Source organism: Pogonomyrmex barbatus, unplaced genomic scaffold (genome assembly GCF_055798465.1).
Source record: "Pogonomyrmex barbatus isolate J1 unplaced genomic scaffold, ASM5579846v1 scaffold2, whole genome shotgun sequence".
Taxonomy (NCBI): Eukaryota; Metazoa; Arthropoda; class Insecta; order Hymenoptera; family Formicidae; genus Pogonomyrmex; species Pogonomyrmex barbatus.
In genome coordinates, this window is record NW_028297116.1 from 21,473,754 (window position 1) to 21,498,331 (window position 24,578).

General features: G+C 36.2%; 2 protein-coding genes across 3 annotated transcripts; one reads left to right on the top strand and one right to left on the bottom strand.

Annotated features, from left to right (window-relative positions):
* Positions 1–15: 15 nt before the first annotated feature.
* Positions 16–18,214, bottom strand: LOC105430254 (zwei Ig domain protein zig-8). 2 transcript variants are annotated; one of them, XM_011643725.2, is made up of 6 exons: positions 17,674–18,214; positions 12,877–13,046; positions 8,934–9,144; positions 6,818–6,945; positions 2,090–2,258; positions 16–1,874 (listed from the first exon to the last, which is right to left on the bottom strand). In XM_011643725.2, the coding sequence occupies exons 1-6, from the start codon at positions 17,711–17,713 to the stop codon at positions 1,768–1,770; spliced, it is 825 nt and encodes a 274-aa protein (XP_011642027.2). In that variant the 5' UTR covers positions 17,714–18,214; the 3' UTR covers positions 16–1,767. The 2 variants fall into 2 exon arrangements, with proteins under 2 accessions (XP_011642027.2, XP_088932845.1); XM_089076719.1 differs by having other exon boundaries at positions 16–1,899.
* Positions 18,215–21,359: 3,145 nt separating this feature from the next.
* Mat1 (CDK-activating kinase assembly factor) lies at positions 21,360–23,257 on the top strand. Its single transcript, XM_011643723.3, has 3 exons — positions 21,360–21,553; positions 21,656–21,779; positions 21,867–23,257. The coding sequence occupies exons 2-3, from the start codon at positions 21,656–21,658 to the stop codon at positions 22,712–22,714; spliced, it is 972 nt and encodes a 323-aa protein (XP_011642025.2). The 5' UTR covers positions 21,360–21,553; the 3' UTR covers positions 22,715–23,257.
* Positions 23,258–24,578: the final 1,321 nt, after the last annotated feature.

Genomic DNA, 24,578 nt, shown 5'->3' on the forward strand with positions numbered 1-24,578 from the left:
CACGCTCGAAGCATATGATTTTGTCAATTGATTTATTTGCACGACAATAACAAATAGCTATCATTACCTATTCACCAAATTAAAAAATGGTCGAGAGTCTCAAATTACTCACATAAATTCGAAAAATTCCGCGGATAAACACACAATACATACGTTCTAATTTGTATAGCGACAGTGATATATAAGCATGTCCTGAGAACAAGATGTCATAAATATAAAACAGTCTATTTAACTCTAATTAAAAAATTAAATTATCGAAATACACAACGTTGAATCAAGCTGTCTCTTTTTTCGTGAATAAATAGTATTAGATCCAATTTTATAGTACGCGTTTAATATATTAAACACATTAAATAAATCAATGAGATTCATACAATAAACATGAGCAAACTTTCCTTGACAATTATAATTTCGGATATTATAATTTGTAATGAATTGTACCGAATTTGTAATTATAATTTTTTTTTATAATTATCATCTCCATGTTAAAATTCTGTAACAGTAATTCGAAGCGATATAAATATGTCAAATAAATTATTTAATATGAAATAAAGTGTCAACGTTTAACAAATGCGTTGGAATCAAGGAATAGAAATTTTAATACGATCGTAGCATAACATTCGATGGAAAGCGTATTTTACGTAATTTTGCCAAAGCGTCGAATTCATCTGAGTCCTTTCTTGCATCGAAGACGATCATTAAGGAACAATTTTCTCTCAAAAACTTATAGCGTTTATGCACGAATATTTCCAATCATACCGTAGCGTAACACGCTCATTCATACATCATCGATTATTTCCATTTGCAGCGGCTTTTTATCGTATTTTATATATATTTATATATATTCCATATGCGCGAGGCGTGCGCGGTTCTCTTTCTCCTCATAACATAATAATAGATTTCAACATGCGTCTTTCTGTCTCTATGTTAAAATCAAAATTTTTTCTTTAACAATAACATACACATTTTTTCTTTTTTTTCTTTTTTTTTTTGGCAAGTACAACGTATTGTCTTGTAAAACATGATAAAGCAAATGTAATCGGCCGCTTGGATGGAAGCCTTTCAAATTAAATAATCGCTAAATATTCTCACGAATATATCCAGTTTTCGTTACCCTGTCTTCGTCTTGAATCGCACGTTACAGCGTATTTTAACGTCAACGAAAAGCTTCTGGTTTTTCTCTTCCGCTTTTTGCCACGTTTCCCGTTCATTGCTATCGGATTTGTCTTTACACATCTTTCAAATACGTTGCGATGCTTTCTCTTTTCGAAGTACGATTCTCCGTCGTTTATTGTATCCGTCTAAATCTTTGCAAGATGCGCTTATAGACAATACAGATGACATTCATAATTCAAAAAGAATATTCAATAATAAATATGAAAATTAATTCAATTGAGGGCTACTTAATTACATAAAGGCAATTTAAACAATTTAATAACAATAAATAATGGAACGGATATGTAAATGGAGGAACGACGACTTAGTAACAGTCCTTAATAAACAACCGAAACAACAAGTGTACAATTTATATAAATCACATCGTCGCGTAGAAAGACTCTCGAACTTGTGCAGTTTACTTTATCGATCGTTTATTCATACTGGCTGCATAGAATGTTCGACGAGACGGCAGATAGATTCGTTCTTTTTTTTTTTTTTTTCTTTTCTTTTCTCTTCCTTCCCTCGGAGGAGAATCAAACGAGTCAGCGTGGAAAATGGAAAGAAATACACCCGACTAACAATGGTTTACAATGGTCCATGGCTCTACGTCTAGTAAGGATGATTCAAGAAGGTCAAAAGCGTCGTCGAGATCATTACAAAAGGTAAATTGGCTAATCTTAGCTGCCCGCCGTGCTGCATCGCAGCTGGATGTTCCCCTGCAAAGCGAAAGATTAATACTCCCTTTTTTTTTTTTTTTTTTTTCTTTTCCTCCGCCAACGCTCCACGGGGTAATATTTATTTTCTCGCAATATACTCGGATAATCGGGGCTGAATAGAGGCATAAGGATCGCCATTAGGTGCATTAAGCCGCCGTACAGACGTTATAACGGCGTAACAGCAGGTGCGCTATAAGATTAAGAAGTATACATACCATTAAGTACGTGAACTAGGACTGTCTTTGTGTTAGCATTACTGGGATGGCAGGTGTATTGTCCGCTATCCGCCGGTTGAGCATGTTGAATTAAAAGGTATGACGTCGTTATCTCGCCCTTCTCCGTGATAACCGATACCCCGCCTCTCGGACTGTCATAATTGATCACCTGTCACGTGCAGGTCCCGGAAAAATGTTATTCTAATTAAATTTCTTCCTATAACGCTCATATAATAGTGTTCGACAAACTGACCAAGGGATCAATTAATTGGGTGATTAATTAATCCCCCATTGAAAAAAAAAAGGAAACTCGGCAGCGGACATCGGTGATCGGTGATGCTTCTCGTACGGGGGAGGGGGGAGGGGGGGAGGGAGAAAAATCGCTGTAATAAAGTGGTTGGATTTCTTTTTTCTCTTTCTCTTTTATCTTTTCGTCTCGGACACGGATGCGAGAGACGTGAGATAAATCTTTCGTCATTCTCTGCAAAAGCTCGATGGAATTAATCCAACGTCTCGACAGCGTCGTAGATGCACCGAAGGGGGGTAAGATTGATTCATAATTCGCATTTTGTCGAGTAATTAGAGAAAAATCTTTATTCATTTATTTAATTAAATGTGTTATGCTCTTTCACGCCTGCCCACAGGTGCGCATTATTCGTGTTTATATTTATCGTACGCATTCCGCATACGGGAATTAAAAATTGCGTGACTCTCCCTCGCTCCGCGACTCGATCGCGTTTCCCGGTTTGTAAACTGATGGAAATATAGTTTTGAAAACTTTGGTAAAACTGATATAGCAGTTATCAGTTTATGTCCGTATTTTGTTGAAACTCATAATGTTTCAAAGCTGAAACTTACAGCACTACCAAAATAAACGAATCGTATGTCACTGTTGCAGAATGGATTTCAAAAACTTTTCCGAGACGGCACGGACGAGAAGTACTATAAATCCAAAAACACAACTGCCGCACTCGACATTTTGTCTGTTTTATATTAAATGTTGTTTTTATTATTTTCTTTCTCAGCGCATTTCGCATCGAGTACCAATTTTTACGTTTTCGACAATATTTTTATCCGCGCATGTATTTTGCCTGCCTTTATTTAATTTCCGTCCGCGTGTCGTCCGTCCAGTTTATTTCGCTTTTATAATTTAAGTAATCATTCTTTATTTCGCCGGCAGAAATGGATTTTGATCGAATCGTACCGCGCTTTATTACATTCCCATTCTCGTGAATTTGCAACAAACTGTTTCGTTAATATCCGCGACCGTCATATGTACACGGACTGCATATTAATTTATCGAAAACTTTCAATAGACAGCAGTTTGCGCCTTCAATATTATAACAATAATATTAAACGAATCACAATTTGTATAATATTAAACAAACAGCGATTTACGTACTTGTTTGCATTCACGGAAAATGTAATATGTGAATATTACTCCCCTAAAAGCAGTTTGAGATATCAAAAATTCCGTCTAGATCTGTACGCGACATGTTTCATGTAAAAATTTAAAAGATCACATGCGGATTCTCTATACCGGGAACCGAAAACGAAAAATATTTCATTTGCTTTCAGTCGGTATAAAAGCAAAAATATTTTATTTGCATTTCTCCTTTGCCAAACAAATCAGATATAGACCGTATAGTGAGTTTTTTTGGAATTGAAATGAAAAATCAATTATGAAACGGATCCTCTGGTATTCAATTAAATTTCGATACGAGCGGAATTTTAAATAGCTGGTTAAATAATTATTTTACCCATAAATACATCCTCTCCCCCTATTTATCTGTATATACAAGCATGCATATTTTAAATATCATTATCCAAATGTTTCTGTTTAGACCCGGACTGACAAAGTAGTTTTCTTCTTTTTTATTTTTTTTTTTAAGCTTCTCGCTTTTAGGATTTTCGCATCTCTTGAAAATGTCTAAAAACGAGAAACGCAAACGACATACACTCAGCTTCCATTAAACTTTTGTCTAATGAAAGTCTCAGCGCTTAATGAATAATATTAACATATTCTCATTTCGTAAGCCGATCCAATGTGCATCAGCGTTTACATGCCGTTACTACGTGCTGCATGCCGTCAGCAAATTCCAATGTAACAATGGCTCGACGGTTGAATGCTGTCGGCAGGCCACAAAATGTCAAAAATTCTGAAAATCCAAAATGTCAAAGTGGAAATACTCGAAATTGATATAAATACGTGTAGTAGTGGAAAAATAGAGACGGCTGTCTAATTTCTAAAAAAAAACCTGGCCGCGTGTCGTTCGTAGAATGATCAAAAAGAACGCGAAAAAATAGAGACACGCGCTTTCGAAAATCCGGGGCCGAGGTCAATTTGGGAAACAGTGCCCGCGAGGAGCATCCCTATCATTCCCGAGGGAGACAGTGAAAGGCCGGCAGATCAGGCCAAGAGTGTCACCAATCACCGATCGGAATTTGTAAGAGGCGACAGCTCGATTTTACGTGGAGCATAAATGCGTTTTTGCAATCGTCGAATAATCCAGATTTATTTATTTTTTGTACATAGTATACGATTTATTCGACGCAATATGGTCTTTTGACTATTTTTTTCAATTACCATTATGAATTTTATCGAAAATAAAAGTTTAATCCTTAATATGACTTTGTTTTCAGTACGGTACTCGCTTTCAATTCGCAAAATTATTTCAAAAAATTCGTACAAATTCGTGCACTTCCATTTATTTCACAATATTCTGTAAATCTTTGGGACCCGATAAAATCCTCAGGATGATACTTTACAATTAAAATGATGATATATTTCGAATATTCTGAAGTCAAATAATAATCCAACCTAAAGTTTTTTCCACGACGTAACTTTTTTAAATTAGGGCGATCTTATGTAAGCCTTTTTATAATGAGGATGCTTAAAGCGGATTACACTGTGGATAATACTGATTGCTCGGGTCGACGGGGGTCGACTGTTGCGAGGTGGTGGAAAACTCGCTTAAAGATGCCATTATACACCAGGGTTAAGTTTATTTTCTCGCCAATTATTTAAACAGCTTCGAGGATGCTTTCGCGTCTTAATTTTCGCTCGTAATTAGGACATACAATATCACGCTATTACGACATTGCAACAAAGTCCTCTGGGCACCGTCGATGTCCAGGCAAAATCAATTGTGCCAATGAGACAGCAGTAGATTGCGCGTTTACCGATATTTATGCTACACAGTGCATATCTCAACATGCATAATTCTCCCCGCGAACGGCGGGGGTTAACCAGGTCGTAGCGATGGAAGGAATGCGTGCAACGAGACCGGCGGAAAATATGGGGCCAGTAGGAAATACTGCATGTCAAATTTTTCACTCGGGATATCGACGCAAGATTGGCTAGTGCGGATGCAGCAGCGGGATAGAAAGGCGAATGACGAGACGGAACAAGTACACGAAAGGAAATCTCGGTGCGCGCGAGACGGAAGCTTATGGGATCGAGAGCTACGAAACGGATAGATTCGCAGGGAAGAAAGTCAAATTCTGGGAAATAGACTAAGAAAGTGACAGAAAAAGGACGGAAAAAGAACCTGGACCTGTAGGTGAGGACTGCAAAAATCGAATTGCGAGAGGAAGAGTTCTCCTCAAAGAGAACGGGAACGCGAAAGGGAAAAGGTGGCCGGCGGAAAGGAAGAAAGGTAAATTCGTTTGCCGAGAAAAACTAAATGGAGAAATTGCGAGCAGAGAGCGTAAAGAAAGAGAATAAGAATAATTAAATTTACAAAGCGATACTAATTGTAGATTTCAGTAAGTTGCTTGCCTTAGGGAGCAAATAATAAATAAATCGCAGCGCATAAAACGTTGAGAATTTAGCGGAGGAAACGTGACAATTTCCGACGAACCGTGATAATTAAATTAGACGTTATTACACATTTATCTCGGCGACTGTTTTGTTGAATTGCGAAGAAATGTCGATGAAGCGAACCAAGAACGGATAATAACGAGGAGAGCGGAGAGATGCAGCGCCCGATATTGGCGAGGAACATTACGAAATCGGAGATACCGCGAGGACGGCGAGGGAGTTAATGCGATGAACTGTCGGTGGAGTTTGAAAGTAAGAATATAAGACCTAAGTGGAGAAGCCCGCAAGGTACAGAGACAGACACGGTCGTAGAAATAGATGTTGTATAATGCGACCAGGATCGGCAAAGCACACTAGAAAAACTTTACGCGGTAAAGCGAGAGAGAGAGAGAGAGAGAGAGAGAGAGAGAGAGAGAGAGAGAGGAAGGGAGAGGGAAAACGGGGTAGCAGATAGGTTTTGAAGTTGAGAAATGAGACAGAGTTTCCGTGTTCGTACATTTAAAAATTCAACAAGGAGAAACGTTCCGAACAGGTAATATTAAAATTAAAAGTTTTCTCCCTTTCATTTCTCTCTCTCTCTCTCTCTCTCTCTCTCTCTCTCTCTCTCTCTCACTCTTTTTCTGTCTCCTTCTTTTTCTTTCTTCCGTGCAAACTTAGAATCTTAGATTTAAAAACTTGCTTAAAACGGGTCGCATGATAGAGTGAAGACGAAGTGGATCGAGTGTGAGCATAAGTTGAAGAATGAGAGAAGACAAAGAATTATGGTAGCGGGAAGAACAGTAGATTTAAGTTACCGTCTTTCGCGCGATCTGGTTAGAGATGACGATTGAAAGTTAATCCACCGGAAATTCTTTGTCTCCGTACTTTCATTTTCGTTAAATGAGCCGCGCTTGATGATAACGTACCTCTTGATCGTGAGTCCAGTAAATGGTCAAGGGTGGTTCCGGGCTGTGGCGCACGATACAGGTCAAGTTCATAGTGCTATCCTTGTCTATGTACATTTCCGGCCCTCCGACGATTAACGTTACGGGCTCTAGGGATAAGAATAAAAAGATGTATATACATGTACCACTAAAGTCTTATTAAAAGATCGTTAATCATCGAGAAAGAAAAATCTGATCAGATACCTTGTAAGAGAAGGGATCATCAATATTGGTTCACAAAAAGGCATCGTTACCTCAATGGATAGTACAAAGTTTTCTGTTTAAATCTTTACAAGGTACGATGGAAATTTAATCAGCATCTTAATTTTAAATTTTATTTTTTATTACTTTAGATTATTTTAGAGTAAAAAATAAAAAATATCCCCTTAAACAATAAAAAATATTTGTGTTGTTATTTTAAGAGGTAAAAATTTTATATTAAAACAGTAGTTTATAATAAAATTTTTATATATTTATATTTTCTTATTCAACAATTGTAAAAAATATATGTAAAAAGTATTTTAAATTTTATATTTTCATATTTTATATTTTCAAAATTTTATAACTAATGAAAATTATTATTTATTTGACGATGCGAAAAATATCATAAAGGAAAAAGCTAATATTCAAAGTAAAAATGATATTATATATATTCATAGAGAATTTAATTCTTTAAATTAAATTTATTATTTTATAACCCATTATATTTTCTGTGTAATAATTTTGATAAAATTAAATTAATCACCATTTGAATAATAAGCTGATAAAAGCTAGATAATGAGTTAAAATAAGCGAAGAAAAAGTAAAAATTATGATACATATATATTGTACATATTATAAATTTTTGTACATATACATATTGCGCACTTGTTAATTAATTTTCTTTTGCTTAAATTTGTTCTCATCTCGGTTTTGTTTAATTTTGGATTATGCTGAAATATTATTTGATGTATGGAATTTAACGGGAAAATAGTAATGCTTTTTAACAAATAAAAGCTTATAACGATTAGGATAAATTGAGAAGCCATGTAATTAATAACAAACCGTAATTATATTAAACGCATTACATTTGATGTTTGTTTGTTTGTTTATTATTTGCTGTTACTAGGAACATCGATATCATCGATCATATAATGTATATATAAAATAAACAAGCATATAATATCAGATGTCCGAAACGATAAACATTAACAAATGGATTACTATTAATGCGTTTTTAACGTGAAAAGTTAATATCTAGATCTCCATTTATTAACTTTATCCATTTTCATTTCTTTTCCTGTTCTATTTTTTTTTTTTTTTTTTAGGAAGTGGGTTAACTGCTGCAACCAAGCAAAAGAGAATTTACTATAATAATCAACTTTCATTTGAGATAGTTTCCACATAGTATTGAAAACCGTCAGTTAATTTATTATATGAATTTCAGAATGGGAGAGAGGACTGATATTAACGCCAGATTGTTAATGTCAAGGTAATATTAAGTTTAGAGTCACGAAGCTGATTAAAGTTACTATCCATAGAACGAGCGAGCATGCATAATGACAGAAATTTATAATTCGCCAAGTTCGCGGAGATTGCAGTCGGTCTAAGGATACGCGCGCAAACTTCGACGTGCCTCATAAAAATCCAAAGATAGATAGGGAAGTCGATGTTCCAATTTCGTAGAAAAAAAAAAAGAAAGAAAAAAAAAGAACCCTATCTCCCTGATAATTTAATTTTGCCGGATGAATTCGCCGATAATGCGACGGAGCGACGCGGAGCAGAAATCGCGGATCGAGCGGGGCGATAACAAAACACTTTGGTCGCGTGTCCCATTGAGAAGCCTCCACGTGAATGATTAAGTCATACGGTAAATCAACGGGCCCGTGGCGCGGCAAATGCCATGTGGGTATCGCGATGCACGTGCGGTGCACATTAAGCTTCCGGCGGCAAATAGATATAGCGTGAGCTTCCACGTCGCGGGACGAAATCAGCGCCGAACCGCGCGAATGAAAAACGAGAAGAATCTCGAGGAGCGAGACCCGGGAGGAGGAGCGGAAGAAGAGGAGAAAAGAGAGAGAGAGAGAGAGAGAGAGAGAGAGAGAAAGCAAGAACTAACCGACAACAGAGAGGTGCATGGAATGACCTATGGGCGGCGTCGTGGACACTTGACACTCGTATGTGCCAGAATCCCGTTGTTGAGGGTATTTCACTTGTAGCGTCCAGTCCTCCGTGTGAGGAAAATGCGACGCGATGAATCTCTGGTCCGACGTGTACGTCTCGACGCCCACGGTGAGAAGATGGATATCTCTGTGTCTCACCCATGACACCTGGAAAAGAAAAGGAGTAAAAGAAGCGCCCGCGGCCCGTCGTCGTCCTCTCCGTCCTGTCCGCGGAGCATCCGGGCAGAGAATCCCTGGAATGAGTCGTCCGCAGGTTCGATCAAGGGATTGCGGTCAGTATAATTTAAGCGCCACTTCGAATCCCGATACCGCGGACGTGTAAAAATGATCTCCGCCGCCCATCTGATAATGGAACGAGCCGTAACGTTCATTTTTCCATATCCGCGTTCCACATTCGCTTCCAAAATCGATATCGGTATCGGTATCAATCTCTGATTTCGATCTCGTAATTCCATTTTTTTTTCCTTTCCTCTAATATCTCTCCCCCTCCGATAACATTTGACAGATCAATGTCTTAGCCGTGGCGGAAAAGTCGATCGACGTGATTGATTTACGTAAACGCGGCGTGCGTTTGAACATATTATATTATAGCTCGCATCTAAAATGCCGGACACGTAGGACAAAAATGCGTATTCCCCCATAAAAACCGCTTCATTGAGTTTTGCAGGCGTGCTCGGCGTACGGGAGTCGATATGAAAAGGAGATAAAGATGCAGATACAAAAACTATAAAGAGGCCTTTGTTCATATGACGGCTGGCTGCGATCTAGTGCTAATGAAAACCGCATATCCGACTTTTTTAATAGAAAGAACGAAATAACTTGTACAATTGCGTTTTGATTCTGCGAAAATCCCGCCGCTAATAAATGCAAAATCGTCGAAATGATTTGCGAGGTTGTACAATCGTGCGTTTCGAGAGGCGACGCAATTAGGAAAACATAATTAAACATTGAAGTCCAATTTGGCCAAAAAGGTATGAAATTATAGAAAACACGACTGGGAAATTATCTCCGATGGAAACATTAAAAGATATCATTTGAACCAATAAAAATGCAAAAGTTTCATATTTCGCAAAATAATGGACTATTTTTGAAAATGTTTTCTCGTGAAACGATACGCAAATTGTTTTTTTTTTTTTTTTCAGATATACGCTACCATTGCGAAGACAAAGGGAAATATTGTTCGCGGTACATATTTATACTTTCGAATATGGATATAGGCCGAAGTAATCATATATTGCATAGCTCGGCTCACCGGCTGGGCCGTAATTAAAATAGTTTAGCGCGCCCTTTGTCGTTCCGCTTCAATGATATGGATTTGCTCGTGAGCTTGTCGACCTATATTTACCTTCCGCGTGCAGTAACATTAGAAATCTCAGGATTGTACGCGAAATACAGGAGGCGCAATTTGTATATGCACGCCACGACTCCGCGAGGCAGGAACGCGCTTGTAAAGTATGTTCCGTGCACCAAAGTGGAAATGTCGATTTATCAGTTTACGTCAAATTTCTAACGTTCTCGAATACTTTAGCTGGTCATCGGTAAAAATCCGCACTTTCCTCGATAAAATCCGCACTACCTCTCCCTTCACCACAACGTGATTATCGCGTACAATTCACTGCTATTCGCGAAAAGTCACGCGACTAAAGAGTCTTAAGCTTTCAAAAATCCATTTTGAGAATGTCAATACGTACATTCGCTTCCAATATAACAGTGTCCGTAAGTGCACAATTTTCCGATAGCGACATGTATTGAACGTTCTTTTTTGACGTATTAACATAATAATGTAATAGTAATAATAACAAAACATAACAATAGTAATAATTATTATAGTAATAATAATAATAATAATAATAATAATAATATGTGACGATAATAATACTAACATGTAACGATAATAATAATATATCATAATGTATAAAAGTATAAATTTTTAAGGAGAATACGACTCATCTAAATTTTAACGAATAATAGGCCGAAAGTAAAACGCGATATTCACGGTGATATTAGAAAAAAATTTTGCCATAGATAATTTTAAGCGTGAAAATTTTCGCAATACGTCGTGCATTAATCCTTCATTTGAAATAATAAAATGTTCACTGAAATTAATGTAATTCCATAGGAATGTGAAATATGTACATCGTTTTATAAAAAAAATAATTCGGCACGCAGCAGCGAATTTTACCATTGAAATATAAAAAAAAAAGAAAAAATATTTCCTTTCATATTTAATTCTGTGAAAAGAATTTTTGCGATATGATCTGCGTATTAATTCGTCACACGAAATAATAAGTTTTCCATGAAAATTAATGTTCCTCGTACGAGGCCGTATGAGGCCGCGGAGGGTGGAAAAATTTACATAGCTCTGTGAAAACGTAATTCAACTACTAACGCGTGGACGCAGCAAAGAGACGGATTGTGCTGGTGAAATATAAAAAAAAAAAAAAAAAAAAAAAAAAACAAAAAAACGGTGTTAACGAAATAGGGACGAGCGGCGCGAGTAAAAACTCAGACGCGAAAGATGCCCGAGGATGACGTGCTGTTCTTTCTCGCGAAAATCTCTCTCCGATGCGCGAGTCGGACCCGGCGAAAAAAGGAGGAGCTGTGGCAGTCCCTTGTCTATTCTATCGCGGTGTTCTTTGTGTAAGTGTCTCATGATGGGCCAACTTTATTATACATGTGACGAAAAACAACGTACGGCACGGGGATATGAAACTGCGCTGAGTCGAGTTTTGCAACTAATCGAGTTTCAGAGCTCGTATAAGTTTCGCCACATCGATAGTCACGCGCTTTCCTCTCGACTCTTTCTTTATAATTTATTCATAAACTTGCTCTATAAACGGCATCGCGATACATTACTCTTTTTTCGCTATGATAACTTCAACCTTTTCGCGCTCGTGCGCTTCGTATGTTTTATCGGGTCTAAAGAGCTGGCATAAGAACTTTCGACGGATATATCAATCAATACATGTATGCATGTGAGGTATAAGCCGCGTATCTAATAAACAGGCTTTTAATATCGTATCTAAAGCTGCCGTGTGTTCCCGAGTCGATCCATTTCTGGTAAAAGTTTCCGGCGCAAAAGTATCGCCGGCGAAAAATGTTTTTAACACTGACAGCCGATTTCGTACGATATATCGGAGATAAAAGTGGCACTCACAGGCTACAATGCATAATACGGGACGAAAATTGTACATTTCCCTCGCTATTGAATAGACTTATTTCCGCGCACTAAAGAGATATTTTCTTGAAACTTTATCGCTCAAAATTTTCCTCTTAAAGAGCTTAAAATAAACTCTCCAAGGGAGCTGTCTTTGCCGTTACTTATTTGCGCCCTACGCCAGTATTACTAAAATCGTATTATATTAAACTTTATTGGTTATTACAATAAGCGAGCTAACGTTATATTAGAATGTAAAACTACATTTACTATGTAAAATGGCAGCTCGATAGTTATTAAGGTATTATCAGGTATTATGTTACATCTCTTTCACCCTTACTTTTTGCACAATTTAATTTGGAGGAAATACTATTAATTCAGACGATTAAGCCGTGCCTTTAAATTTAAATAAATTTCATCTACACGGTTTATTTGCAAATTTGGTCAGATACAAATTTGAAAATAATATTATTGGGCCATCAAAATTATTACATAAAATAGTTTAAACATAACGATAGTAATAATGTAAAATTTTTAATATTGGAGAAACCAATTTAAAGACCTCACGTAGTTATTTTGATGGCTCACCAAGATTATTTTCCCTATTAGAAGTACATAAAAAAACGGTATAAGTTTATGGTATAAAGTTCAAAAAATACAATTGAATTTCCTGCAAAGAGTTATTTTTCGCAGTAGAGGAAAGAAGAATGTCCCATACGTACCGTTCGATCCCCTAAATTTCGTACTCGACAATTCAGCGTGGCCGTTTTGCCAACGAGGGCTGTCACGTTACGAGAGGCCGAGACGTCAAAGTACGGCACTCGATCGAGCGGCTCCGATGCACGATTCTCGTGTATCCTGAAATCGGCCGTGCAACGGGTAGGTCCTTGCACTTTAAACACAAATACAACGTTGTATCTTAGCAGGGTTGACTGAGGGTGCCGTTTAATGCGACGATCGCGCGGGGTGTAATTTACTCCGCCCCGAAAAGATCGAGACGATACATTATCACCGTTCCGTCCGGCTGCGTCGCAATTACTGATAAAAACTTTTGCTTTCCAGTCAATTAGGCGAATTAACTTTGGAGGATTCAAGATTATTGCACTATGCGTCTCGGTAACATTCAGAAGTAGCATTCAAAAAAATAATTTCCCAGGTAAATGTCTCGAGTGACGCTTTACTTAATTTTAAGTCTTTACTCTTTAATTTTTTACATCTTTTTTAAATATTAATTTTTTAGATATGTTATCTTACATTTATTATCTGTGAATCATCGTATCGCTCGAGTCGTTGTACGTAATGATAAATGAAAATATCTTAAAGATGGTATTAAAGTGGCATAAAGTGCATCTCGCAAAGTAGTTTGGCCATAGAGAAAGAGTTGTTGTTATTGCTGAATGTTAACAGCGTTTTTTAATTTTTATTACCCACTCTATATTGCGAAATGGTGTAAAATTATCCGTGCAGTGCACGGATGTGTAAATTACTCATGTTTTGCATAACAGTTTTGCACATTACAGAATAATTTTTTACAAATGTTTCAGATGACTCAATAAAAACTAGCGATAAGTTTAATTTATTTTTAAGTTTTCCTCTTTTCTTTGGCAAGCGTTTTAAAATAAAATCAGATAAAATTACAAAATGAAGCTATAAAAATAAGATAAAGCTTATTTTTTATCAGATATCTCTTTTATATCTTTTTTGCACTATCAGAAATTTTTTTGTACGCAAAGATCTTTTCTTGGAGCCAAAGAAAAGCTATTAGAAGCTGCAATATCGCACCAGTTGAAAAAAAGGAGAACATCTTCTTTAAAAGCTAGAAAGGGAACAATTTATTAGAGATAGGAAATGTTTATTTGGAATATCTACTTCCTACGGTCAACATTACTGGTGCATTAGAGAATGGCATGTTCGTGATATTTTCATCTATTTCTTCCTATAAACTCGATATTAACCATTAGTAACAAATTGGCAGACAATACTATGTCTTGTTAAATTTAAAGTCTCTTCTTATTGAAAATGTCGAAGATTATTATGTCTTCTACAATTTCTCGCAAACAAAACCAGAAAAAAGTTCAAATCTTTGGAAAAAAAAGATTTAAATTGTACGAGGAATAATGTCCCATCAGCTGTTTGCGTCTCCGAGATTTAAATCGTGCAAAACCTTTCATTTACATAATTCAAGAACTTCTGGTTTCTTCATCGCGATGTTTTATAATCAATTTGATTTTATCTCGTTTGCCTCTTCGAGTTATTTCGTATTCAAATTTCCATAAAAAGCTTCATACTTTCTATCAAAAGAACACGCTGTCTGCCATGCTTTATATTTTAAGCTTTCCTTGAGTCCGCCGCGCGACACGGGGAAATTAAAAAAAAATTTATAAAATTTATAAAAATAATTCACGTATGTATTCTGAACGTTAATGCATATTTGTTTTTCCTTGAACATGCTCTCGGTACTTTGCACATCGGATCGTTACATTCAACATTTGTCTGTAAATACAATTGTATTCCGATTCAACATACCATGTAGCACAACGTTCTATGCATTAGATTCATAAATAGTTATAAAAATAATCGTAAATTGACATAAAGGGTCAACTCTTCATTACTCGTTTATCAAGTTCCCCAACAACTCTGAATCGTTCATCGTTCACGGGAGAGTTCGTGGAACTCCGGTCGGACGTTTTCCGTAAATACATAGTCGTTTACACGCCAGGAGCGCCAACTTGAGAATGAGTACATCTCCCGTAACATTAATAGTGAAAATGTGTAACTGCGCGAAGGGCTCCTCTAATGCGTAACAAACGACGCATGTGGAAAACGAGATGTATGGGGATGCGGCATGGGGGATGGACGCTTTCTTGCGACAAACGGAGGGAAATTCCGGGATATCTCTCGCGATATTGGCGACGCGGCTTTCGAATCCGATAAGATCGGTCATCATCGAAAAATAGTACGTTAAAAATAAATGCGGCTCCAAAATGGTGACTTTAAAGGGATGCAGGCAGTTGTGCGAGTAAATATTTACTTCTCTGCACTTCTGTGGGATTTGCGCGGCCCCGCATAGCCCACGTTAAAATACATATCAGGATTTTCAGCCCCGCGGCTGTTTCCTTCAGGCATCGTCAGTTACTTTCACGGAAACGTACAGTGGATTTAATTTCTTTGCGTGTTTCTTATTACATCGTTATATAAATTCAGTTGCTTCTGTAGCGGCAGCAATTAATTCGAGCGTTCAGTCAGTTTCGCAATCTCGAAGCGCGATCTTAATTTCATCTTGATCCCGGACTAAAAGCCATCAATGTTAGATACAAGAACGTTTACCCCATCTCAAAGAATATCCCAACTTGGTCTGATTATAATGGTCTTGGGAAAAATCTTACCCTTCCAACTTTTTCTTCATTTTAACAATGTAACATGACTCCCGCTCGTGGAAAATAATTTACAATTTCATTTTAAGTTCAGTGTTTTCATGCGAAAAATTGCCTTATAATAAACACACTGTATCTTTTCTATATTTTTTTATATATATTCTACGGTCCTTTTCCATTTTTTTTTTACAGCTTTTTTCATTTTTACCCTCCAAGTTTATCAAGCGCAATAAATATTTACCGTTTTGTTAATGGAAAAAAGTGAATAAAAGAATATCGCATTTTATATTTGTAAATGTTCGAAAATTGTTAATTTTTTACATGATACTAGCCACTAGCGTGAAAAATAGAAAAATAAGAGTTATATATAAATACAAATATTTTTGTGAAAGTGCAAACTCGTCAAATTAATGGCATTCGCAGGCCGAAATAAAATTTCTATCTAAAGTGTAAAAATTCAATATAACGGTCTCCATGGTACCGCTCACTGTTGAATGAACAGTAAGGCCGAGTTAAGCTAAAAGCCAAAATCATTAAAACTACTGAAGCGTTAGAAATAAAATTTTACGGCCTTCATTTTACTAATATAATCTTGCAGAAAATAGAAATGAGAGCACATATGTACATATATAAATTTCAATTAACATGCTACATTTTTTTCCAACGCACGAGATAAACATAACTGGAATAATTATTTTATATTTATAAATGGATTTAAAGATAAAATGTGATATTTGCTGAAAGAAAATATTTGAAAATGCATTATTTATCACATACGGTAGAAAAATCTAAGCTAACATGTGAGTCCGTATAATGGATTTTTACTGACCATGGTTGTATCATTTACTAGCAGTATTATATCTCGTACTCATTACATTACAGTACATGGGACTTTCAGGTTAATTGCTGCATAAACCCGTATTTTGGACAAGGCTAATGTTAATACTAAGTTATTACGAAGTTGAGACTAAGTTTGGGAGCTACCTAAACCCACTGTAATATACCGTCGGCCTTCTCCGTCCGGGCTAAGTACATAACATTACATCGCGCGGTTTCTCACGAAAGGGGACGATATTCAACGCGTATCGCGAAACGCAAAAAGACGGTTTACACCCCGTCCGATCCATATGTGCATCACGTAATGTCATTAAACTGCTTTTTTTTGAAAAGAAGAAGAGAAGAGTTAGTGCTCGTGTGCTCACCAGAATCGGAAATCTATTCCATCGCATCTAGTGTTAATCGATTCGAAAACATCTCGAAGCAAATACGATAGACGCAACGGTCAAGGACCGTTTGTCGGGTGAATGACCATCCACGTTTATTTTTGCGTTTTGAGGTATAATTGCATTAAAAAAAAAATATATATATATATATATATATATATATTTTTTTTTTAATGCAATTATACCTCAAAGAGAGACATACTGAAATCGCGCGACGCAAATCAGGTAGCGATTGATAATTTCTTTTAATAGTCTCCGTTTCAGTTCGTTAATTACGCGACGATTTATTTTTTTAATCGTCGCGTAATTAACGAACTGAAACGGAGACTATTAAAAGAAATTATCAATCGCTACCTGATTAATCTACGTCGCGCGATTTCAGTATGTCTCTCTTTTGTTGCTAATTTTAGCTACAATATTTTTCAGACGGGAAGCTGACGGGACGTACGAATTTTAAATCTTTAAGTTTCCGGCGTATAATCCTTCTTGGAATTATTCTGAAAGTACGTGCAAAAAGAACGAGCGCGAAACTGGGACTTATAAAACTCGAGAGAATTCTCGACGCGTTTTTTAGGGCAATGCAAATTGCAGAAATAGAGTTGTTAATATATACGGGCTAATGAGCGGAAACAATTTGATTTGCATGACAACAAAATTGAATTGCGTCTAATTTATATGTATATATACATACTATATATATGTGTGTACGTACATATATATTGTATTTTTACTAATGCATTTATTATACGCGCGTTACTCGAAGCTGTTGAATGTTTACGACCTGTGTTATTTGCCTAAACGCGAATTCCGGTTCCGCACGGCGATTATACGTCGGGCAGAGATTTGGCGTGTGGCCGTCGGGATGATGTGATTGACGATACGACTGGTCAGGTGATTTCCGAACGCGATTTATTTGACTCACCCAAAACCAGCAGACCGAGGGTCAAGATTAGACACCTCATTTTTTATCTCTCATAGTCGTTTCGTGGTGCCGGTCGATCTCCTTCTCGTGCGCCGCGTCCAATCTCCGCGATCGGTCCTTCGAAGGGAACGATTTTTCCCCTGCAGGCTTTAGGACAAGACGATCCCGCGAACGATCCCCGTTCGCTTCGCTTCGCACGTCGAAATTGGCACGACGTGCCGGGAAATGGAATCAAGGCGAGTTTACCGGATAAACCGACGGTTTCCGGTTTTCCTCGCCCCCACGCTCCATGGCACCGTTACGTCGCTACTCTGGACCTGCGAGTTCGCCCCAGCACGATGATTTCTCATCGCGACGGCACGAGGGATCGTTATTTTCCTCTTTCCATCTCGCGCTCAGCCCGCATAGTCCGCTCTCAAGCCCGCTTAATTCGCTAACAGCTTCGTGATCTAGATTCGCGTAATTGAAAAGCGCCGGTGGGGCGTGATACGTGCATCCCTCCGTGTCTTTGTCTCTCCCTCGTTTCCCGATCGCTCTCTTTACCGCGTCTTTATCACAGCCCTCGGTGTAAGTCACTCGCTGGATCGCCCACGCCGTGCCGTTCGAGGTACGAGATCACGGGATACTCTTCGTGTCTCCCGGCGGGGTGCAAACTCAAGTTTCATTCACCGTTTCCCTCACACGCTCCGCTTGACCTTCTATTTTTCGATCTGCCGAGGTATAATCGCGCGATTCGGGATCGGGAAGTCGAGGATTCCCGTTCCGGAGGAAACGTGCATGAGGACCGCGATGATGCCCGGTTTCCTATCGACGACGACAGGCGTGTCTGCGGCGCGTCTTCGACGCGTCGCGGCGCCGATCGAGCGGCCGGTCGCGCGGCGGAAACGATCGACACGCGCAACGGACCTCTCTCTCTCTCTCTCTCTCTCTCTCTCTTCTCGCGCGACGGGGAATGGATCTCTCGGATCGGCGGGCGCGGGCGGGCCGATCAACACAAAGGATCGACTCGTTGCACGGACAGCCGAGCGAAACTGAAGGGAACTGACAGTGCGTGCAACGCGGCTTTGCGCGGCCCTGCGCGGCCCGGGAGAGACGCCCTGCCATCTATCCTCGCACACACACACCCCGCTCTCTCGTCCCCTCGCTCGAGGGTGTACTGTGCGAGGAGATGAGGGTGATATCCCTCTGGCGCAAGCGTGTATCCCTCTTCGTTTTATCGTCGTCGTCGTCGTCGTCGTCGTCGTCGTCGTCATCGTCGTGGTCGTCGCCCCCGTCGCGCGCGCTCCCGCTCCTCTTCCCCCCTCTCGCTCGCACGCACTTTTTCTTGTTCTCTCGCTCTCTCCCTTTACATTACAACATCTCTAGCCGGGAATCCGGGAATCGAATACCGCCCCCGCGAGATACCACGGCGCCGATTAAACTTGGCAGTGGATCCTATAAGATCTATCCCTGTTTTTTCCTCATTCCCTCTCGCGTTCCTCTCCGTATATACCACGCCGCCACTTCTTGTTAAGTTTAAAATTGTTAGTGCAGTCACATGGAATATCTCAGAACGTATGGAAATTGCATGCGAGTGTATACATGTCACGATGTTGTTCTCGGTATTACATTCCACTTTTTTATAAATAGCGGGAGTAGAAAATTCTACGCCGATAGAATTGAACATTTCAAATGATATGCGCGGCGCGATTTTTTTTCCATGCCTCTTTATTTTTATTATTTTTATTGAAAGCGACGTTCCCTTTTTTATACCTTCGGAAAATGTGATCGAAAATTTAAAAAAATTACAAATATTAAAAGCATGCCCGATGTTATTAAAAATTATATAAAGAGTTCAACATTTTTTCTATTGTATTAAAACATTATATTGTATGGAGGATTGAATATTTTCTTTTTCCATATGGAATTTTTTATCATATTTGTGAGTTTTAGAATGCTTCTCAATATTTTTCATTGTGGATCAACCAAATTTTATTAATCGCGCTTGTTTATAACTCTTTGTTGCCTCATATAAACTTGCTACGATGACTAATGATTTCATTTTGAATCCATTTCTCAAATGTTAAAAACAATAATAATTACGATGTGTATTGTACGTTTAATAATCGTTACTAAATAATCGTTTAATAATCGTTACTAACATCTCTCGAACATGTACGAAATAAAATATCCGATAGCAACAAATTTGTCGTCGCAACGCGAATAAAAAGCGGAATGTTTGACGTCGGCCTCATCCCCTTTCGGGTATTTTTTAAACCACGAGCGATTGAAAACGAAAGATCGAAGGCATTCGAAAGCTTTCGCAGCATCGAGCGAAATTCCGCATTTTGGCCGATGCACCACTTGGCCGTGTTTCGCGCGTGTCCGTTTTGCTTTCACTTTTTCCGGACGTTTTGTGTTTATGCCATAAATTTTACAGCGTTGTTCGCTGGTGGCGGCTTTGCCACCCCCTTTACATCGCTCGCGCTGCATCGAGCCAATATTCCTTTGATGGTTAATCGGCTTATTAGTTCAACCTTTTTTCTCGCCGACGGCCGATTGTTACCTTACGTTACAATTTTCGTTATCCTACTTTCTACAACGCGTAAGTACTGCAGCGAAATGCAATTAGTCGACAAGCTCGAATACGAATATTCAACAAATAAGCATCCAGTCGATGTCAAATTTATAAATTAATTAATACATTCAATTTGCGCCGGTACGAAACCATCGGGAAAGTGCGTGTTCATTAAGCATCTCTGTTGAATGTTATCTTTGTCCTTCGACGTTTATTCTTCACGTTCTTTTTTCGCGACCTAAAACAACGATGTTTAACAATTGTTACAGCAGGGCGTACGATGAATGTAAAGCGAGGAACAAAAGGATGTAGCCGTATAACAATATGACCGTAATTTCGTATCATTTAACTTTTGTTTTAAAAATGAACACGCACATCGAGTTCTTGTAGATTAGAATTGTAGATAAAAGAATGCATTCGCAAAAGAAATTACTACGTGTACTATTTAATAATTTTCTTCTTTTCTTTACTTGCAGACGGCATCTCTGATGCATGCTAATTCTATAATTATATAGAAGAACTCATATTTATAAAGCAAATCTAATGTCGCAAATTTTAATGTTTTGCAGCGAGAATTTATATCTAATAATATATATATATATATATATATATATATATATATATATATATACAGAAAATTATAAATATTCCAAAATGCAAAATACTGAAGATAAATTTATTTCATTGAAAAAATAGTATACTAGATAGAAAAAAAATAATAAATTCATATAGAAATACATATCAAAACACCAGTTTAAAAAATATTGAGAGCTCCACATAATTAGAGATAATTAAGATTAAATTTATTATTAAAAATGTTGAGTTTTCTTAACACATTAATTTTAATGTAATCAAATTTGATTTTCAATTAAATTTGATTCAGTATGCTTTTCCATCTACAAATAAATAATCGCTTATTAAATTCATTGTTTCTTTAGTCTCAATATTTAACTTCTACTAATGTAATTGTTTGAAAAAAGCAAAATAAACAAACATAGAAAAATACAGCAAGGGAATGAAAATAGATGTTTGCACGATGTAATTTATCACTTTCTAAAAGTCGAAATCACATTCAAAATATTTTCCTATCGATAGCTGATTCGATAGTAGATTCGATAGTAGATTCGAGATATCGAAGCATGTTTCGAGAAACTCAGGTCGTAGATTATGTTGTTTATCATACGGTTGTGTGCACGATTATATATAACATTTTTTAGATATTAGAATGTAATATTAGATAGTTTGTGAGCAGCAGTTGATTGTACCAAGCAGTTATATTAATTTAAAATTTTGTACAAGGAATAATACAGCTCGTCACACAATGTAAGTTAAAATTTATCAGATTTGTGTATAACCTATTCCGAATAAGAGAGATAAATGCCTTGTAGTATTCAATTTATTTTTAATTTAATTTTATCGCTGCAGATGGACGATCAAGCGTGTCCACGATGCAAGACCACCAAATATCGAAATCCATCATTAAAAATGATGGTGAACGTTTGTGGCCATGCGTTATGCGAGAGCTGTGTAGACTTGCTCTTTCTGAAAGGTTTGATCTATTTTCATGATTAATTTATTATATTCAATTTAATAGAAACGGTATTATTTTAATAATGCTTGTAATTAAATTGTTTAGGTTCTGGGTCTTGTCCAGAATGCAAAATTCCATTAAGAAGAACAAACTTTCGAGTTCAAATGTTTGAAGATTCTATGGTTGAAAAAGAAGTGAATATAAGGAAACGTATTCTTCGAGATTTTAATAAAAAGGAAAAAGATTTTTCTACATTAAGGGAATATAATGATTATTTAGAAGAAATTGAGACTATAATATATAACTTGGCAAATAACATTGATGTAATGGAAACCAACAAAAAAATAGAACAATATAAAAAAGACAACAAAGAACAAATAGCAAAAAGTAAGTCAAAACTTGGTAAAAGTGAATATGAATTAGAAGAAATAATAGAATTGGAAAAGCAGAAGGAAGAAGAAAGAAGGATAGAACTTGCAAAAGAAGAGGTCGAGATAAAAAGAAGAAAGATTCGTGAGAAAGAAGCTCTGATTGATGAGCTAACTTTCTCCGATGCAAATGCCAAAAATATTGTTGAATCTTTTGCTTCTGCGGTACAGACACAGAAAAAGGAAGCAAAAGCTACCTTACCTTCCACTGTTAAGGTAACCCAGTTCAGTACAGGAATTAAATTCGGTAATCAGGGAAATCAAAACTATCTGTCAGTGCCAAAGATAGAGGAGGGGCCTCTCTATTCTTACACGCCCATTTGGCAAGAAATAGAAGGCCCATCACCTCCTAACTGGCGAGAGCTTCAAGCTCGTGGATATGTTTCACATATACGTAACGAATGTCAAGTTGAAAGAGCGGGTGGATTTAGGGCGCATATCGCGTGTCTACGAGCGTTGCAGGAAGCTATGGCTGGCTTATATCACAATCCATCGCAACGACAAGTGGAATTCGCGACTGTATGACCGCACAAGACATTTTTCAAGAATGAATGTGATATATCTTTATTTGTCTTAACCTTCTAATAACATTAAATACTAATTTAATCACAAAGAATTGCCAAATTAAGAATTATTACTTTTGTTTGCCACAAGAACTATGTGTCAATTCAGAAATTGGTATCGAGTAACAGTGCCTTAAGTATAAATCAGTTCATATATACTACATTGCAGATCAAATTATCAAAGAACTTTTGTTATCAAAGAAATATTTTCTGCTTTGTTAAATGTACATATATATACTTTTTTGTTTTAAAATAATTTTACTGTTTATTAATTAAAATAAATTTTATATTCAGAAATGTGATATACATTTCTTTATAATGAGAACCAACAAATTTTTCTTAACGAAAACTTATTAAGCATACTTAACAAAAATATAATATAAAACTGCGGCATTGTTAACTACGTAGTATTAAAATATTGTGTAATATATGTATATGTGAAAAAAGATGTATTACGTAATATATAATTCTGCAAAAAGAAAATAAATTTTTCTGCATTGTTCAATGTTGTGCATAGACAAATTATATACATATTTGTAAGTATAGATACTTAAAATAATTTTGTAATTTTGTCTCAATTAATTTCTAGTTATTTATCGTTTTTATTGCTTATAAATCTGCCTCGATATAAAAGATATTTTTTGTTAAATACTATCATATTTTTTGAACCCTCTTTACCTGCTGTTGCTCACATAAATTATCCCACCAGACTCGCAGATGGCAGCGTCAATCTTATAATATACTTAGCATATATTAATAAAATAATAAAAATGAACAAATTTAAGTTATATATAAAAAATATTTGAATTGACTTAAATAAGTTAATTCACCTTTGGAAAATTTGATATAAATATTAATGAAAATGAAACTTTTTTGTCGATTTTATAATTTATATATTGTAGATAAATATGCAGAAATATATATATATATATATATATTTGTATAAAAAATTAGATTCTTATATATAATAAAAAAGCATAACGTTACAGCAGATAAAACGATTTTTTATGCTATTCTAATTACTAGAGTAAATTCAGCTTCAGTTATATAGAATAATAAAATTTTTATTTTTTTATTCTAAATATTTATTTTATTCTATATTCTAAACTTTGTAAAACTTTTTTACTCAAATCGATTTTAATTAAATATAATTAATTATACATGTTATAATTAGTTTAAATTACATAAATTACTTAGAATTGCCTTAGAATTGAAATTACCTACAATTATATGTAATTTATGTGCATATTTTCGATAAATAATTAATTGAAATTGATAACAAAGATTTTTCGTTCTATTGTAGGTCGAGAATATAAAATATTTTTGATGTTTTTTGTTTCAAGCAAATAATGAAACGTTGTTTATTTCCGAACGATTAAAACGTAAATATTATTTCAAAAAAATTACTGTAATAAATATTAATATGCATTACTGCATACCGTGACTATCGCGCATAATTATTTTGCATAACATACATGAGATTATATCATTTTTAATCTCACAATGTTATTACAAATTATGCGTTATATATAGGACAATATGCTGACAATTCCGAATTTCAAATATTAGAAATCATTGAAATATCTTCTTCAAGTATGTAAAAAGAAGTCGGAGAATAGAGGCAATGACATTAATTAATATCTATTACAAAAGCTTATTATTCAGGTTGCTTTTAATTACATAAAACATTATAATTACATTAATAATAACTTATTAAATCTATAAATATAATGTTCTTGTTGTTTCTCTAAAAATTGTTATGTATAATTCGTGACACAGAAACCATTTTTATAATTTTCGAAAACGAGAAACTATGTTTATACATG